Source organism: Etheostoma spectabile, chromosome 13 (assembly GCF_008692095.1).
Source record: "Etheostoma spectabile isolate EspeVRDwgs_2016 chromosome 13, UIUC_Espe_1.0, whole genome shotgun sequence".
Classification (NCBI taxonomy): Eukaryota; Metazoa; Chordata; class Actinopteri; order Perciformes; family Percidae; genus Etheostoma; species Etheostoma spectabile.
The window spans coordinates 4,458,986-4,475,841 of NC_045745.1; the positions used below are offsets into that span (position 1 = coordinate 4,458,986).

General features: G+C 41.7%; 1 protein-coding gene and 1 long non-coding RNA gene across 8 annotated transcripts in view; one reads left to right on the forward strand and one right to left on the reverse strand.

The window, feature by feature from the left end:
- The window catches only part of specc1 (sperm antigen with calponin homology and coiled-coil domains 1), an 80,148-nt gene that overhangs the window by 30,146 nt on the left and 33,146 nt on the right, over nt 1-16,856 (reverse strand). For 5 of the 7 annotated variants that reach the window (XM_032533446.1, XM_032533449.1, XM_032533448.1 and 2 more), the window contains 5 exons: nt 8,759-9,904; nt 7,948-8,333; nt 4,955-5,162; nt 4,500-4,573; nt 3,484-3,659 (listed from right to left, as the gene is read on the reverse strand). In XM_032533446.1, the coding sequence (XP_032389337.1) occupies nt 3,484-3,659; nt 4,500-4,573; nt 4,955-5,162; nt 7,948-8,333; nt 8,759-9,904 (1,990 nt within the window). Of the gene's footprint in view, nt 1-17; nt 1,740-2,336; nt 2,431-3,483; nt 3,660-4,499; nt 4,574-4,954; nt 5,163-7,947; nt 8,334-8,758; nt 9,905-16,856 lie in introns of those variants that run through there. The other 2 variants (XM_032533451.1, XM_032533453.1) reach the window with 2 other exon arrangements.
- Nucleotides 1,480-10,667, forward strand: LOC116700348 (uncharacterized). Its single transcript, XR_004334629.1, has 3 exons — nt 1,480-1,495; nt 9,286-9,291; nt 10,579-10,667. It is a non-coding gene; the product is annotated as an uncharacterized LOC116700348 (long non-coding RNA).

The following is a 16,856-nucleotide window of genomic DNA, read 5'->3' on the forward strand; positions in this document are numbered from 1 at the left end:
GAGAAACACAATCCCAGTTGGACTGGTGTAATTTCATTTATTCATTTGCCTAATAAGCAACAGTCAAACAGATATACAATACACCTTTATGTATTCTTTCACAGGCATAAAACCTTCCAAGTCTTTCATGGCAGAATAAATAACAGTACATTCACTGTTTCATTCATTAAATGGCTTTACTAAAGACAGAGAATGTCCTATTACAAAGTTACCATCTCATTTTTTTCTAGATGGTATTTTTGAGCATATCCAAATGTTTACATTTTAAGTACCAGGATCTGGTAGAACAATATGGCTTTTTAATAAAAATGCACAAATCGAATATTCCTTATTAAAAACTGTATTTTAAGTCGAACCTGAGATCCTGCAAATGCCGTTATTATGCTACAATGACACAGAATATAGTGTGAGGGTTTTGGCTCAAAGATGTAATAAATCCATGTGAGAAGTGACGCTTATCTTTCAAAATGAGTGACATCACAACATTTGAGGATACATTAAAAGGATGCTGAATAAAACTCTAAATATGTTAGTGATTCGAGAATGATCAATGAGGAAGAAGTATCACTTGAGTGACCTTTGAGGTTCAGATAAAAAATGTGTTTGATTCTATTTTAACTTGTCAGTAATGTTGCTGAAAAGTGGAAACTGAGTTCTACGTATCTGACAGTGTTGCTTTAAGGAGAACATAACCATTTCATGAAGCACAGTCTTCTTAGTCTTTGTGTTAAAATGGACCGTTGGCCTTTTGGTAAGTTTGAGGAGAGTTGCAAATGACTCTGAGGTACAGCTGTTTGTGTTTAGTCTTAAAAAAATCTAATTTTGGCAGTGGATCTGGATCTGCCAGCAGAGCTGACATCAAAATCATCCTGGTTATTTCATCTGGCAGGAAAAAAACATCTCTGTAGAGCAAAAAGGAGCAAAGCAGTCATCACAAATACATATACAAACAGTAACAGAGCATATGATACCACAATGTCCACATTGATGTCATCATGTATAGTAATTGTGTGTTCTAAAGTGCCATCTAATGGCTCAATATGACACTGCATTCAGTTCCACTACAGGACCAAAGACAAAAGTTTTTTTTTTTTAAACGGATCATAAATGTCAAGTTGTCAAGTAAGCCGACAGAAGACGAAGTAAAAGTAATTTGACTGATACAGAAGAAGAAAAGCAACAGCACAAAAACCATGAGTCAACTTCTTCAACTGGACTCCCTTACGCTGCATTGCTCTCTCGTCTGACTTTGTTCTGGCAGAATGCCGTGAACCTTAACTGTTTTCCTACTTCATCCTGCTTTTTTAATGACGCTTCTTGCAAACGGTTGTTACCGTCTACTGTACCAGCTCAACTTTCAAAAAAAAAAAAAAGGCACAAATCAGCTTCACACAGTATGAAAAGGAGTTTTTTCGAACGTAGGTAATTTCTTTGACACAGGTCAAAAAATTGACAAACAAAGAATACATTCATTGAGAAAAAACAATACATAATTGTTATTTAAAAGGTTCCAATGGACATGTAGGGGAATAGAAGCCAGTATTTTTGTCACGAGACTCTTTGTGTACTGCATCTACATTGGTCACTGTGGCTTAGATAAGACTCGTTTACCACAATATATTTTGAATGACACAGAAAGGTAATAAGACGAGAATAACACTGTCTTCACGTGGTGGGGGGCACTTCTCTAGTGTCCTTCTACTGCCGTCTTGGTATCAAAAGTGGCTCCGCTGCTTATTCTGAAAAGAAAAAGAAGAAAAAAGATGAACTGTATTGTATGTATATAATTGTACAATGTATTTATACATGTACATTTGCAGCAAAATATAAGATCTTACATTTCTTCTTAACATTGTTATTATGAAAAGCAGACCTCTGGGCACTTCTGGACTTTTTAAAATGCTGTTCCATGCATACCTCATAGGATTAATAAGGTCACTCATAATGTCTAGTATGACTAAATCACCCGGTGATGAAGACGCTATGCAAATGTATCTGAAGCACATGATGCATAGCATGAGTTTAAATTCAGTCATGCCTAGCAGACCATCCTGCTATTTCACCAAAAAAAGTAGGAGGGTTATTCATTCAAAGAACAGCAGGTGGCATCAGATACATCTAGTTGAACGGTAGGTTTAAAGAACCAGGCAAAGCACACCAAAAACGTCCTGAAGGGGGCGCAGTCAGCCAGCACACAGTAAGACAGACAGAGTCAGACAGGCTGAAGCAGCAACACCAAGCCAAACACAGATAGGAAAGTCACTGGACAGCAGGAGCAGCACACAGGGAAGGGGGAGGCAGGCTGGCAGAGAGGGCTGACAGGGCAGGGAACTCACCTGGGCTTTACATAAGGAGGCTTGTCAGAAGGACATCTTTGACAGGGTCGTCACAGGGAGCTGCTGGAGGTGGGAAGCGGACGCAGCGCAACAGCTAATCTCGGGGGAAAGTTTGCTGATTTAGCCATGGTCTAAAACCAGTTGTGTAATGTACTACATTCACAAGGACTGCGAAATTTTGACATATTTGCTTTTAAAGCAAATAGTACTATTTCTCATAAACTAAAACTGCTCTCATGAGCTTTGTGAGGTGATATAGTACGAAGTAGAATTAATCAGAGATAATGTGCTTGCTTAAAGGATTATACCATGACTGGACACACAGATAAACAGATCGCTATACAGTAGCACAAGTAATTGACCTGGCATAATGAAAGGGGGCAACACTGTCAAAAACACCATGGCATTTGCACGCTCAAAAACACTTATATATATAAACAAAGTACACCCATGCACAAACCAATGCAACGCTCTCTATAAGTACACCAATCACATTACTGCACGTCCACAGTGCAACACTACATGGTTCCTAAATGGCATGATACATACATTACATAACACCCTTGGATCAAATCAGCTTCTCTGCGTAGAGCAGATCTGCCACCACGTCTGCCTTCATGTGTAATAATAATTTCCTCTAATACATATATTGTAGTTTATTGTGGAGTTTGAGGTTTGAGTGTTACTACAGGGCAATGCTCAGTGTGGAAGAGGGAGACAGAGAGGGCAGCAGCTTAAAGGAGTAGAATACACAGAGGGAAATACTGCGGGAGACTGCTAATTTACCAACAGAGTCTGCCAAATCCCAGAAACCTAAACAGAAACTCAAAGGATTTAATCTTGTAAAATATAAAACTAATTCATGTCTACTCTAAATACATCCTGGTTGACATTTGATACTGTTTTGACAACAGATAGAAAATTTGAAAACCTCTTAAGCAAGAGATTCTTGAGAGTAAGAATTATATACTGTTTGTATCACATTTATGAAACAGTGGATGGGGATATGGCATGACTCTGGCAGGTATCTGATGTCTACATTGTGTTCACAGAGAAAAGAGCTGCAGCCCAATGCTAAACAAGGGGAGCTGAGGGGGGATTGGTGGAGGGGAAGCCTTTGAAAAAAGGAGTATGATGGAGATAGTACCTGACACCCTGTAGGGCTTCAAGGTCTGAGGAAAGCTTTGCACTGCGATCTTGCTCCTCCTGCAGCTGCCTCCTGAGTGTACGCAGCTCCTGCTGAGCCTCCACCTTGATGTCGTTGGCCACCACCACTGCTGTCTGGAGGTCTGCCTGGAACCGACGCCACTCTTCTTTTTCATCCTAAAGACACATGGATATATACTGTACTGGTAGATGCAAGTATACAAACATTCAGGAAAATTTGTAATGACAGGAACTGTTAAATGAATGTTGGCATTAATAAGTCCTAAAATTAATTACAACAACAGATTCAATTAAATCTCATAAACAAATGATCCAATTTAACTATTCTCATTCAATCACTTAATGAAGACACTGGCATTTATAGTTTAGGTTGGAAACTATTTACTTCTAGGACAATGACAGTGTCAATATTCTTATCACAATCAACGTTTTTGTAAACAGTGCTCTTCCTTGTAACATACAGTAACATACACCAACCCTTATTGTTGTAAGGGCAAAGATCAGTACCATGTCTTTTAAATGAAATTTACAATTTCAAATGTTTTTTTCAGGCTCTAGACTTGGGTGTCCATCAATCAACAGTCAGGCCGATAAATGACAGAAAGGAGAGGAGGATCTGAAGATTACTGAGGGAGCACTGTACAAAATGAACATGAAGGAGGTGTCTGTGAAATCCAGGAAAGTGGTATCTGGTGCACTTAATAGTGCCTGTTTTTAAGAAAAAACAAAACAGAGTTTTTTTTTCATGTAAGAATACCAAAAAAGCTGCCTGTCTGAACAGCCCACTTGGATGCTACTGGAATAATACATGTGGATAGAAGACTCAAAGGTCTAACATTAGACAAGCCCAGTACATCATCTCCTGACATTACAGTGACTTCAGCCTGTGATGTCCTAACTGCTCTCCCTTCAGATTTTCTTTTAGAGTAAAACAAATCATGGCACTACAGATGTTATAAAGGAGCTTTATGGGTGTGCATATTGAAGCTTTCTTACCTTCATCTGTCTACCCAAGACTTTCAGTTGTCGGTCTGCTTCAATTTTCTGCTCCTCCAGCTTTTTGACAAGATCTGCAATGACAAGTACAAGGTTATAAAAGAAAGAGGGGCGGTCTAACGTTCTGCAGACTCAGGCAGAATCGTACCGATTAAACACAGCATTCACAACTTAACTGCTCAGTTTAAAGCGTGGATGGGAAAAAGCAGCCGTCTAATACAGCAGCCCTGGAATAAATCCTACCTTCATGACGATTATAATATTCAGCTTTTGTTGGAATCGTTTGAAAAGGTATGGTTTCAACTTTATGGTCATTTAAGAGATGTTTCCAATATTTTGTCCACCTCATTCATATAATGGAGGACAGACTAAATCTTAGATATACCACTTGGATGGTACTTCCTTATATGACTGTAGGTTAAAATAGTCCACATAGAACTGTGAAAAGGACATACTCTCCATGTCCAGGACGGCTTGGTTGGTGTGGCAGTTGACGGCCCTCTGCTGCTCCACCTGGTCCTCCAGTTCAAAGATGGTCTCTTTCAGTTCTTTGACCTGGTTCTCAGCGTGGCTCCCAGCCTCCTCCAGGGAAGTCACCCGGCTGCTGAGCTCCTGCTCCCTCCTCTCGGCCCGCTCCTGAACCTGCTGGCATTTGGCCTCCACCTGTGTATGTGTGTGAATTTGGGAGAGTATAATGGGCTCAGTACACAAATTGGTTAAACAAAGAGGCAGTGTTTTATATGAAAGTAATTGTTGGCTGCCAGTGTGCTTAATAGATGGAAGCACTTAATTCACCTTTGGCTCAGTAAAGGATAATTTATGATATCTTCCAGACATTCTTGTGGAGCAGTGTTTCATCTGACTGTGATGGTGCTTTTCTTCATCTCTAGCTTTCAAAAGATTAGATGAAAGATGCCCTCCACAAAATAAAGCTGTATCAAAACAAGATTTTTGCATGTCCATGAGGGCTGGGTGAAGAAGACAATCATTGTGTGTGTGAAAAAAACCACTGACCAAAATGTAATTAAATCGGGTTAAATTATGTTATGGTTTTCACGGTTTGATCTGATGAAAACAAACTATTTACTAGCGAGCAGTAAAGAGTAAAAGTCACCATTGTGAGTTTAATTAGCCTTAGTACATTGCTTCCTTCCCAATGTGACTACTGCACATTAGTACACATTGCAATATTGGTTCTTAGAGTAAGACAATAGATTTTTCCATTCTAGCTGTCACATCTAGTTATCAACTATGATACAACAGAAGTCACACAGAACTAAGAGTAAATGTAAACATCTAACCGGGTTGTAGAGGTAATAAATGGTTACAGCCGTTATGCTGGAGTCCACACAGTGTTTACACAAGAGCTTAACCATGTCTGACAATTACTGTTTGGCCACACCGCAGTGTTTTCCCTTGGTTTGTGGAAACTTAGGTGCACATATTTGTCTGGGGGTTTAAGGGTCCTCCCTTGAGAAAATGTTACATTACAATGCAATTTGACATAATTTTGGAGCATTGTTATTATATTATCTGTGTCTAAAACATCGGAAAAGATAAAGCAGATAATAAATAAATAAATAAATAAAACAATCGAGAATTTTTAATACAAAACTTGCTAAATAGATCCACCAGAGACCAACTATAACCATTAGTTCTGAGAAAAGTAATTTAGTTAGTTTTGATGCTCCCGGTTGATTTTACATTAATTTGGCGTAAGGGCTGCCCAGCCTTATAATGACAGGGAAAACCCTGCACAATGTAAATACTAACATGCAAGGTGACAGTGACTCATGGAAATTAGAGTTCAGTCTGGATTAGATCTGACTGCATCAATGTGTTCATTGGTCCAACTATTGAATTACACTAAAGCTGATGTCAGTGTACCACGATAATTGCTGTCGTTCAGAGAAATTCCACTGTAAAAGAGATCTCTGTGAGCAAAGTATGCTGAAATAAGAAAATGATGTAGTTCTGCAGGACCCTCTCCCACTGACACCATGTGGCTCTGATATATTAGGATGCTGGCAACTGAAGTTATAGAGCAGCCTCCCCCTCACACCCATGTGGCAGAGAACAGGAGCGTGACTCAGAGGGTCACGCAGTGGACCACCCTACTGTTGGCACCGCAGTCACAGTCCAACACTGACGACACCACTAAGCTGATGGTGACACGCCTCAATTTGGAGTCAATAACCACCAACAGGACCACAAACCCACACAAGCCTCAGCCTCTCTGGTGTTTGTGGTATTGAAGGGGAAAACCAAAGTGACGACTGAGAATCATATGAAAACTATTTGAGTAAACATGAGTTCATGTGCTTTGGTGGTGAAGAGAAGGACCAATACTAGCTGTAAAGCCTGTTTAATGGTCATGTTTGAACCATTGTGGAAAAGTGTGTCCTTATGTTCACACTCAATAAATTGAGACTGAGCCAAAAGTGATTAAAAATGTTACGATCGCCCATTTTAACCCATTTTTTAATCATTAGCACTTGCTAGACTGATGATACAGCTATTCGAGAAATGACCACATTGTGAGTACAAACAAAAATCTATTGACTGTTTCTGAATGAGTGAACTTCTTGCTTTACTTTTTCATATTTTACAGCAAATGTGGATGGAGAGATTGAGTCACATTCAATTCAAATCCTGGAAAAGGTTTGAACTGAGCAGAGACATTCTCTAACTCATTCTCTTGAACAGAGGGTTGTCCAGTTTCAAAGAGGAGATGTCATGCTCATTTTCAGGTTCATACTTGTATTTTGGGTTTTTACTACAACTTGTTTACATGCTGTAATGTTAAAAAAACTTATTTTTCTCATACAATCTGTCTGAATATAGCTGTATTCACCCTCTGTCTGAAATCTATCTCGTGAATCCCCTCTCCAGAAAAAAGCCCAGTCTGCTCTGATTGATTAGATTTTCCATGCTGACCACATCTGTGCTCTCGGCATCTCTGCACTGTAGAATGACTGTAACGGCACTGTAGCAGCACTTTCTACCTATATATAGTACAGCTGTCAAAACTGTACAGATGTCCTGACAGCTTGTTTAAAGGCACAGGTCCTGAATGCGGGCTGCGTGCATTTCTCTGTGGATTGAGCGTTTTATTCTTTCCCGGTATTTATATAGCACCTGCTTCATAAAAAAAAGAGATGAAAATCTCACTTTTTTCACTTTTACTTTTTATATAGGACCTTAAAATAAATTCATCTGAATCTTTGACAACAACATTTAACTCCAAATATTATATCCAAACAAACAAGTTGTTATATTCTGTGATATATACTAATTCCTTTTGGCATGTTCTGAAAGAATTCCCATATGTGAGTATTTCTTAAACATTTCTTAACATTTAGAATACCCTTTAGAGTGTAGACATACTGTATGTTAGGTGCAATAGATCATGTATACTATAAATCCCAAGAAATTACACCCCTCCTACCTTGGACATTGTGGACCGCACATGCTCAGTCTCGGCTTGGGCCTGTAGCACCTCCTGCCTCAGCTCTGTCAGCTCCACCTCCAGCCTGTCTTTCTCAGAGTGGGCTGTTTTCAGCAGGTTCTGCATCTCAGTGCTGTCACTGGCACTCTGCATGGCCTTCAGCTCACCCACCTTTTGCCTCTCAATGTCCACCTGCGCTTTCAGCCGACTGTTTTCCAGTCGCAGAGAGTCTGCTGTTGCCCTCTGCTCCTCTGCGGCCTGTGCTGCCTGACCTCCGGCCTGCAGTTCTCTGTCCAGCTGGGCCTGCAGCCTGTCCATCTCCTCCCTAAGAGAGCGCGCCTGGCCCTGGGCCTCCTGGTGCTCCTCCTCCAATGCCCGCAGGCTGCCTGTCAGTAGAGGTGTTAACCACATGTTTTATCAAAATACGATATTATATTGATTCTTTGGACGATGATATTTGCTGATATCTTAAAGTCTGTCAAAATACAATTTTGATTTGATTCAATTCAGAGGCCTGTGTTTGATATGAGACAATATCATTAACGCCAATTTAACACAGTTACCTTTATAGCAACTCAAAAAAGCAACTAAAATATGATTTAACAATTTAATTACTGAACTCTCTCAGACCTTTTAACTAAAAACAAATTATTCTTTTGAATAAAAAGAATACATATGAAGTGGGAATCTAAAATAAAGGGGCATCTTTCAGAAGATACGTATCAGTATTTTCACTGTGCATTGATAATATTGGATCGTGGATCACTGAATTGATATATGGATCCAGATGGATGTTTGGTTACAGCCCTACCTGTCAGCTGCTGCTGGATGTCCACCAGCTTTTCTCGTTCGAAGCGCGAGCTCTCAACCAGCTCGGCGTACCTCTGCTCCAGCTCGGCCAGCCGAGGCCCTTGGCTGCTCAGCTCCTCCTCCCTCTGGGCTTGAGCCTGGGCTTGCTCGTGAAGTCGCCCAGAGAGCGCCTCGTTCTTCTGGGCCTGCACCTCCAGGCGCTCTCTCTGCTGCTGAAGCGATGTCTGCAGGAGACGCTTCTCCTCGGCCAGACGCTCGTTCTCAGCTGTCAGCTCCTGCACGACTTGCTGCTGGTCGGCCAGCTCCTGCAGAGTTGCCTGCAGCTCTTCGGCTGTGCTGTGGTGGCTCTCTTCCATCTTGTGAATCTGTTCAGTCAGGCTCTGCACTGACACATCCCGCCCTCTTGTCCCCACCACTACGGCTTCCCCGCTGACGCCACTGCTCTCGGATTCCGAACGCGATGGGATCTTCTCAAACTCTGAGGAGTCCGGTGATGGCGAGTCCTTGGTGACGTCAGAACTGGAAGAGACAGAGGTTTTGAGAGGTCTAGCAGTAGAAGGGACACTGTCCTGTTGCGTCAGACCATTCACCAAAGGCTTGGAGGGGCTGCTTGTGTTTGAACTGGAGAGAGGAGAGGCCTCCAAGCAAAGCAGCTTTTCCTTCAGTGCCTGGTTCTCTTCCCTAAGAGCTGCCAGCTCTCTCTGAAACTTGCCGTTCTTCTCCCTCAGCTCCCCGACCAGCACAAGGGCCTCTGCCACCTGTCCCTGCTCTCCATCTGCAGCCGGCTCTTGCCATGAGACAGTGTTGGGTGATGGTAAAGAGGAAGCAGTGGAGGCTTTACCTTTGCAGCGCTGCAACTCCATCCTGAGATTGCTGATCTCTAAGTCTTTGGCTTTGGCCTCAGCCAGCAGCTCTTTAACCTGGCACTCCAGAACCCCCTTTTCCTGGCCCTCTGCATCTCCGCGGGACTTGGTTACGCTACGTGTCTGCTTTGCTAGAGTGGAGAGGCTGGAAGTGCTGGCACTAGAAACCATCCTCTTAGTAGTAGAGCTCCTAAGCTGGTCCCTCAGTGAGATGCGGTCTCTTGTAATGGTAGAAGAGATTTCTCTAGGAGCTGGGATACCAGACTTCTTGGCTGCTTGTGCACCTGCAACACAGATCAAAACAGAAGCACATATTGAAACAGTGATCAAGTACCTAAGTGGTCAAATCAGAATTTATCATCGACCATCCACAACTCTAAATATAATGAAAGAATAGGTTTTTATATGTTTCTTTATTTCAGCTACAAAGACACTTCAACACACTGACTTGTAGATCCTGAGTCATAAAGGCATCATAAATGCCAAACTATAAAACCATTTAAAAATGTCTCTTTAAATTTAAAGGGTCCTATCTTGTAGGGGTGGGGGAAAAAATCAATACAATATTGTGTCGCGATATGTTCCGTGGCAATACTGTATCGATACACAGGCGCAAAGTATTAATCTGTTACTATATATGTCTTGGTCAGTTTGTCTGCTGAATCCCATTACACAATCCCATTTTGCAACAATACAACTGATGTGAGAAGAAGAAACAGATGTTGACATAGTTTCCTTTGATTAATCCATAATAAATAAAAATGGGACAAATTCAGAAAAGAATTCTGCCACAGACCAGGAAAAACTATAGTCTAAAGTCAGTGGCGTGTTATTCAGATGCTATTTTAGGGTCACAAACTGGCCAAAATGTAGCATGTGCACACCGTACATACACTTAGTTTCTCTCATCTAAATGGACGCTGCAGTTCCCATTTTTGCAAACCACACGGAAAAATAGGAGAATATTACTGAAAATGTGCTTCAGGTGTTTGAATATGTCAGGAGGCATTTAACAGTACAGTCCTCAAAGTTGCAGCATTCTTTCTTCTTGTGAATTTTCAATGTGAATTGTCATATCAGATACACTGTGAGAGGGAAAATGCATCTAGATTAATTAAATTGCCAAAGATCCAGCGGTGATAACACAGAAATCCCAGTGTACAGTAAGGAAACTCTTGAGTTTTAAAATACCACCTTTCTGTGGCAGGGTTGGTTCAGTGGGTAGAGCAGGCGCACATAAACATAGAGTTTATGCCCCGACGCAGAGGTCCGATTTGAATCCGACCTGAGACGATTTCCTGCAAGTCTATCCCATCCCTCTCCCCTTTCTCACCTACTTTTTCTATTCATTAAAGAGGGGAAAGCCCAAAAAAATAATCTTTAAAAAACTTTCTCAGTAGAATTACCATACAACAGGCTTGACTTTGAAAAGGAAGGTTAATGGAATCAGTGTACAGACGTACTGGGATCATGGATTTGTTAACATCATGTAATGACGCTAATTGAATGGACAGTGTGACACATTCAGATGCTTGTGTTATTCAGCAGTTTCATGTTGCTGGTCATTGTACCCTATTCACATATTGTTCTCTGTTTGGACAACAGAGCATCTGCCTGGCACTGTCTGTCTTTTACTGTCTGGTCATTCATCGCTGCAGCAGAGCTTAACTGTGACATTTCAAAAAGGCATCAGCGTGGGTCGCTGGTGCAAGCCTTTTCCAGACCTCTGAAACATGAAGAGTATTTACTGATGCCCGGCGTGAGCAGGGTGCTGCTTGAAAACGTTTTATTGTTTATTTTCCAATCATCAGCAAACGGCGATGCGGACACAAGGGGGTTGCTTGTTTCAAAAGATGACAAAGGTCCCTGTGCACGTGGAACATTCAGGCACAGAGCAGATTAAGCAGTGCACAGACAAAGACAACGCTGTGTCTCTCACATGGACCCATCATCATCAAACCCACAGAGCAGAGACTAGACAGACAGCCTGTGTGCGGAGATAGACAGCGCATCATCCTGAGCAACACGTGCACGCGTTTATTACACACACACACAAATCCACAAACAAATGGCCTAGTTTGGAATGGAAATCCTATACCCCTGTGGGTTCTTTAAGTACTCTGCCATTGATAGGCACTTTGCACAGACTATCCCCTTATTGAATAAACTCGCAATAGTGGCAGAAGCTGCCAACACTGGCACAATTTCTGGGGTACAAAGCTGTTTAACATTCCCAGAGTGTGCAGCTGTGGCTGAAAAAGTGAGTTGGGCTTGCTAATGATAATCTAAAAGTGTTGAGTAAACAATCAAGGTTCAGATTTTAAATAAAACCAGCGGCTATAGAAATGAAGAGTGGCAGAAGGACACTCAGCTGTTCAGTGAGATCAGGCTCTCAGTTAAAAGCCACTCTTTAAACAGAACACCTCCAACCTGTTTGGATTGAAAGGATGCTGTCATTTAAATTCCCATTATCAAATGCAGCGCTATCCCAATCAGTTACACTAATGTTGCTACCGGACAGAGCTGCACTCGATAAAGATCCAGTGTGTCATTAAAAATCTACAGGCACTTTTCTGTGCACTTCACAGAGGGCAAAGCCATGACTGACAGAATGAGGACAGCATGCACTCCTAAATAATGTACTGTCACATGAAAGATGTTAACACTAAAGAGGGATTCATGCCTCTGTGGGGGCTCTACGCAAAAACTTACGTAAATGGCCTGAAGTTTATACTTAAGGTTCTAGCGTAACTCTTCAGAAGAATAGCAGGGCCAGCATGTGTGTGTGTCTGTGTGTAGGGAGTGTGTGGTAGAGAGAGTAAGAGAGAATGACAGGGATTAACTTCGGACCGATTAGCGACTCTAGAATCAGGTACAGTGCCTTGCTTAAGAGCACCTGGCAGTACCCAGGAGGTGAAACGGCATCTCTTCAGCTACCAATCCACACTCTGTACTTTGGTCCATACGGGGACTTGAACCAGCGGCCTAGTGAGAAAGTGTCTCACAAGTCTCACAAACAAAGTGTCTCCCCGGTGCTTTCTGACCATGGGGGAAATCTGTAGGAGGAAAACTCAAACTCTCTTTGATTTCATGTTGTTTAAGGAGAAGGAGAACCAGAAAGAGATTAAAGGGGAAATGCAAAGCTACCAGCTACAGCCAAGTGGACCAATCACAGTTGTTGTGGTCTGTGTCGCTGCTGCATGGCAAAGTTACATTTTTTGAGAGGTGCACGTCAGGCTACGGCACAGAGTCCGTATCTACACGGCATGGATTTAACGCAGGGCCATAAATTGGTGTTATAAATGACTTTTTACTATGCACTACAGGAAACCTCTAAACATCTAAACAGGGCAGAAAAAGAGCAAAGCACCTCATGCCTGTTTCATGGCCACATGTCACATTCTTATTATAGGTGGCAATAAAGACAGGGACCTTAGGAGAGAAAAGTCTGACGTAATTAAGATCAGTCCATTCCCATGAGGATGAGTGATACCAGGAGTGGGACTGTAAGACAGCCTTTCATTGGCTGTTCCTTCATATTCAGTTTTCCTCTTGCTCTTAGTGAATAAAACCCAGATGGAGCACATGAACTCACTCATCTTTAGATCGCCCACCTCTTTAACCATGACATCACCACAGCTGCTTGATGTGCACACAGAAATGACACCAGTCTGGATGCCAGGAGTCAGCACAGACAGCAGGATCCTAAAGAGGAAGAAACAGCCACTAGAACACAGAACTCAGATAGTTACAGAAACCCTTTATAGTCCTTCTTTCCCAGAAAGAAAGATTATAAAAACATTACTCCCGCATGTGGCCAAATGTCGACTATTAAAATAATATTAAACCAAAAACAATATTGTTTTACTGAGCTGATACTGACCGCCGCTGACAGAGTATCAGTGTGTCTCTAGTAGATAAAAAATACCACCCCAGTGAGGCAACCTGTTTCCAAGACCAACACAGCGGCTGTAGAATATTTATTATTTCAATTTTCACATCATCAAGTGCCCACTTTGCCAGACACAGAACCAGCGGTGGGCATAGCTCTGCCAAGGGAAAAAGACTGAGATTAGATTCTACTGAAAACTGACACTTAGGAGGGCAGGAGGAGACTTCAAATACACCACTACCACCTAAAGTTGTCAAATTGTAGCTGAAAATAAAACTCCTCTGTCTCTTAAATGTATTCGACAACCATTTTGAACAATCTAAAATAAATGATGATGTTGGATTTAACGAGTGGAGAAAGAGAGACTGAGAGAAGTGTTTTTCTTAATCAGACACTAGAGTTGAGATGTCCCTGAAAGAGGCAATTAACCTCCAACTGCACTACCCGAGCAGCTTAGTGGCCACCTGCAAAATACTCCCAGGACAGGATGTGGGTGTGTGCATTAACATGTAGCAGTGCACTGTTGTAAATTACATTGCCTGCTTAATGTTTCGCTTGATGAATAAAGGAAACAGAAAAAGGGCATCTGCATGTGTGGCTGGTGGATAACAATTTATTTGGTGTGAAACCAAGTCAAATACAGTAAAGACAAAAGAATTACGGAAAAACAACAGTTGATGTTGCAAAGCCTTTAGAGTGACACTGACATCATCTTCTTTCTTAATGACGGCAGAAAAGAAGAGAGAGATAAAGTTACTAATAAAATGTCCACCCCATCACAAAGTTCACACACCACATCCTAGTAGTCTGACTGTTCAGCCAAAACAATCGTGGGTGTGGAATCTTGGTAAAGCTACTGTGTGGTAGTAATTAGGACACAAACATCTCATAAAGTAGACTGTAGACTGTTTTTTAAGATAGCATAATAACATTTATTTATGGTCTTCACAGACAATAATTTTTACTGAAGGTGTGCTAAAACATCCAAGACTAAGGTGGTTAAGAGTTAGCTTAGTCTTAATTTAGTGCTTTCTTCGATGTAGGCCGGCTAAGGTCCAGGACCATTTATAGCTACCTCTGAGAAGCACTAAATCTGTGAAAAGGAGAGGAATGGGCGGTTGACTTGCTCACTGAGGAGCTTTCCTCCTCTAGCAGGGAATAAATCCTCATGGAGTGCGAGGAGTCTAGCTCTTATAATAGCAAAGTGTAAGTACCACCAAATACCAGTTTTGAAGAAAGAAATGAAAATCACTCGCAATGGCAGAGAACATTGTCACAAATGAGTATTTTTATATTCAATGTCTCAGTGACTGAGAAGGCTGAGCATATGAAATGATTTTTTTACATGAACTAATTATCTAAATGAATTACACAGACTGACTTCCAGTAATCCAAAGGCATTTAGTTATTCCATGCATGGGAAGTCAGCTCCCTGATCATAGTAATGCACTGTGCTGGCTTCTCTCTTTCCTTCTTTCTAATGAAGATACGCTTTCAAATCACAGCAGGAGCCATTTGGCTGGATGGCAGCCACCAGTTAACTGCAGCCTGACTGCCAGCCAGCCAAGAGGTGACAGAGTGCATTGTGAGCAAAGTGCACTGAGCCTTCTTTTTACAGCACAGGAGGGTCATGGGTGAGGAGTCATGATGAACTAATGACTGCAGGTGGTCAAGTGTCAGAGAGTTGGCACCTAAAATGACGCACTGGCTTTGTCATCCTCCCAAATAAAAGCTTTGGATGGAACTCTGTCGCTGCCACTCCTCTGTCTTCCCTTGTGTCTGTTACAGGAAATGTGGTGTGCAGTTTTTCAGTTAGGTGGAAGTGGAGAGGAGGGACGGAAAACGCAGTCTGTGGTTCTGGCCTTCCTGTTGTCCAACTGTCAGGGCATGAAATAGGTCAACAGGCGCCTATCTGTCAGACGCTACAACTCACAGGCATTCCTTTCCTCTTACCCGAGTGGAAGATAGACAGAAGTGAGGCTCCATGACTGCCACACTGACTGAGCAGAGATTAGCCTGGATGGTAAGCTGCATCATAACAGCACAATGTGCTACTAAAAAAACATGACACCAATTGTTGAGGATAAACATGTTCATTGTAGTAAGGTATATTACACATCTTTCAAGTCAAGGTGCACAAGTCGGCTCAATAGCGGATTTTGTAATAAAGATAACAGGTTTTGTGAATTCAGCGTAATAATTTTGCACTATATTATCTAAAAAGAGTCTTGAATCACTGACTTTGCTTCCTGCCTAGGACAATACTATAAATAAAAAAGCAAACAGATAATACAAAACTACAGAAGCTCCTAACTACAATGCCAAACAAGTCCTTCTGATTTATTATAAGAAGAGCACTGTGTTTGCACTAGTCGGCTGTGTAAACCAGATATACTAATCTATGACATAAAGCTGCAGATATTCACTGAAGGCTGACAGCAGTCTACCACCTGTCTTTGAACCTGAGTTTAGAGACAGACGTAACAGAGCATTTGAATAGCTGTTTGCATTTGGCATAATTTCATCACAGAATAGACAGATTCCAGAAGAAAACAAACCTTTGGCTAAATGGTTGATATTCAGTGGAAGAACAGGCTGTGACTTTCACACTCCCAAAATTGATTATATTTTGTCAGGTAATGCTTTAACGCCACTGTTTTTGGTTAGTTTTACATATATCATAAAATAGGTCTCAGTTGGTTGCATTTCTTTTTACTGTCATCAGCTGAATGGAGCTGGGAGTGTATAATATCATCAAATAAACCAAAAGGCTCCATTTAAACTCTTCTATATACAAACACATGCATAAAATAACTTTTTTAACATTTAGTGACCATTAAGAATAAGATAAAAAGGTGTTTTCGTGTTGAGGTTATTTAAAGATCCCATGGCATGAAAATTTCCCTTCATGAGGTTTTTTAACATTAATATGAGTTCCCCCAGCCTGCCTATGGCCCCCCAGTGGCTAGAAATGGTGATAGGTGTAAACCGAGCCCTGGGTATCCTGCTCTAACTTTGAGAAAATGAAAGCTCAGATGGTCTGATCTGGAATCTTGCCCTTTATGAAGAGCAAGGTTACCTCCCCTTTCTCTGCTTTGCTTCCCCAGAGAATCCCCCCCCCCCCCCCCCCCATGAGAGAGAGAGACATCATGGCTTTCAAACAATTAAAGTGGTAGTTGGTCAAGGCCACACCCCCACAATCAACCTGCCCCCCTCTCTCCTCCTCAAAAGCTACAGACTCAGAAATGGCACATACTAAGGAAAGCTCATTGTGGGACTGGATCTAGTGAATGGAATTCTGCACCAAGGCTGAAATTTGGGAAGGAGACTTCAGATACAGTATT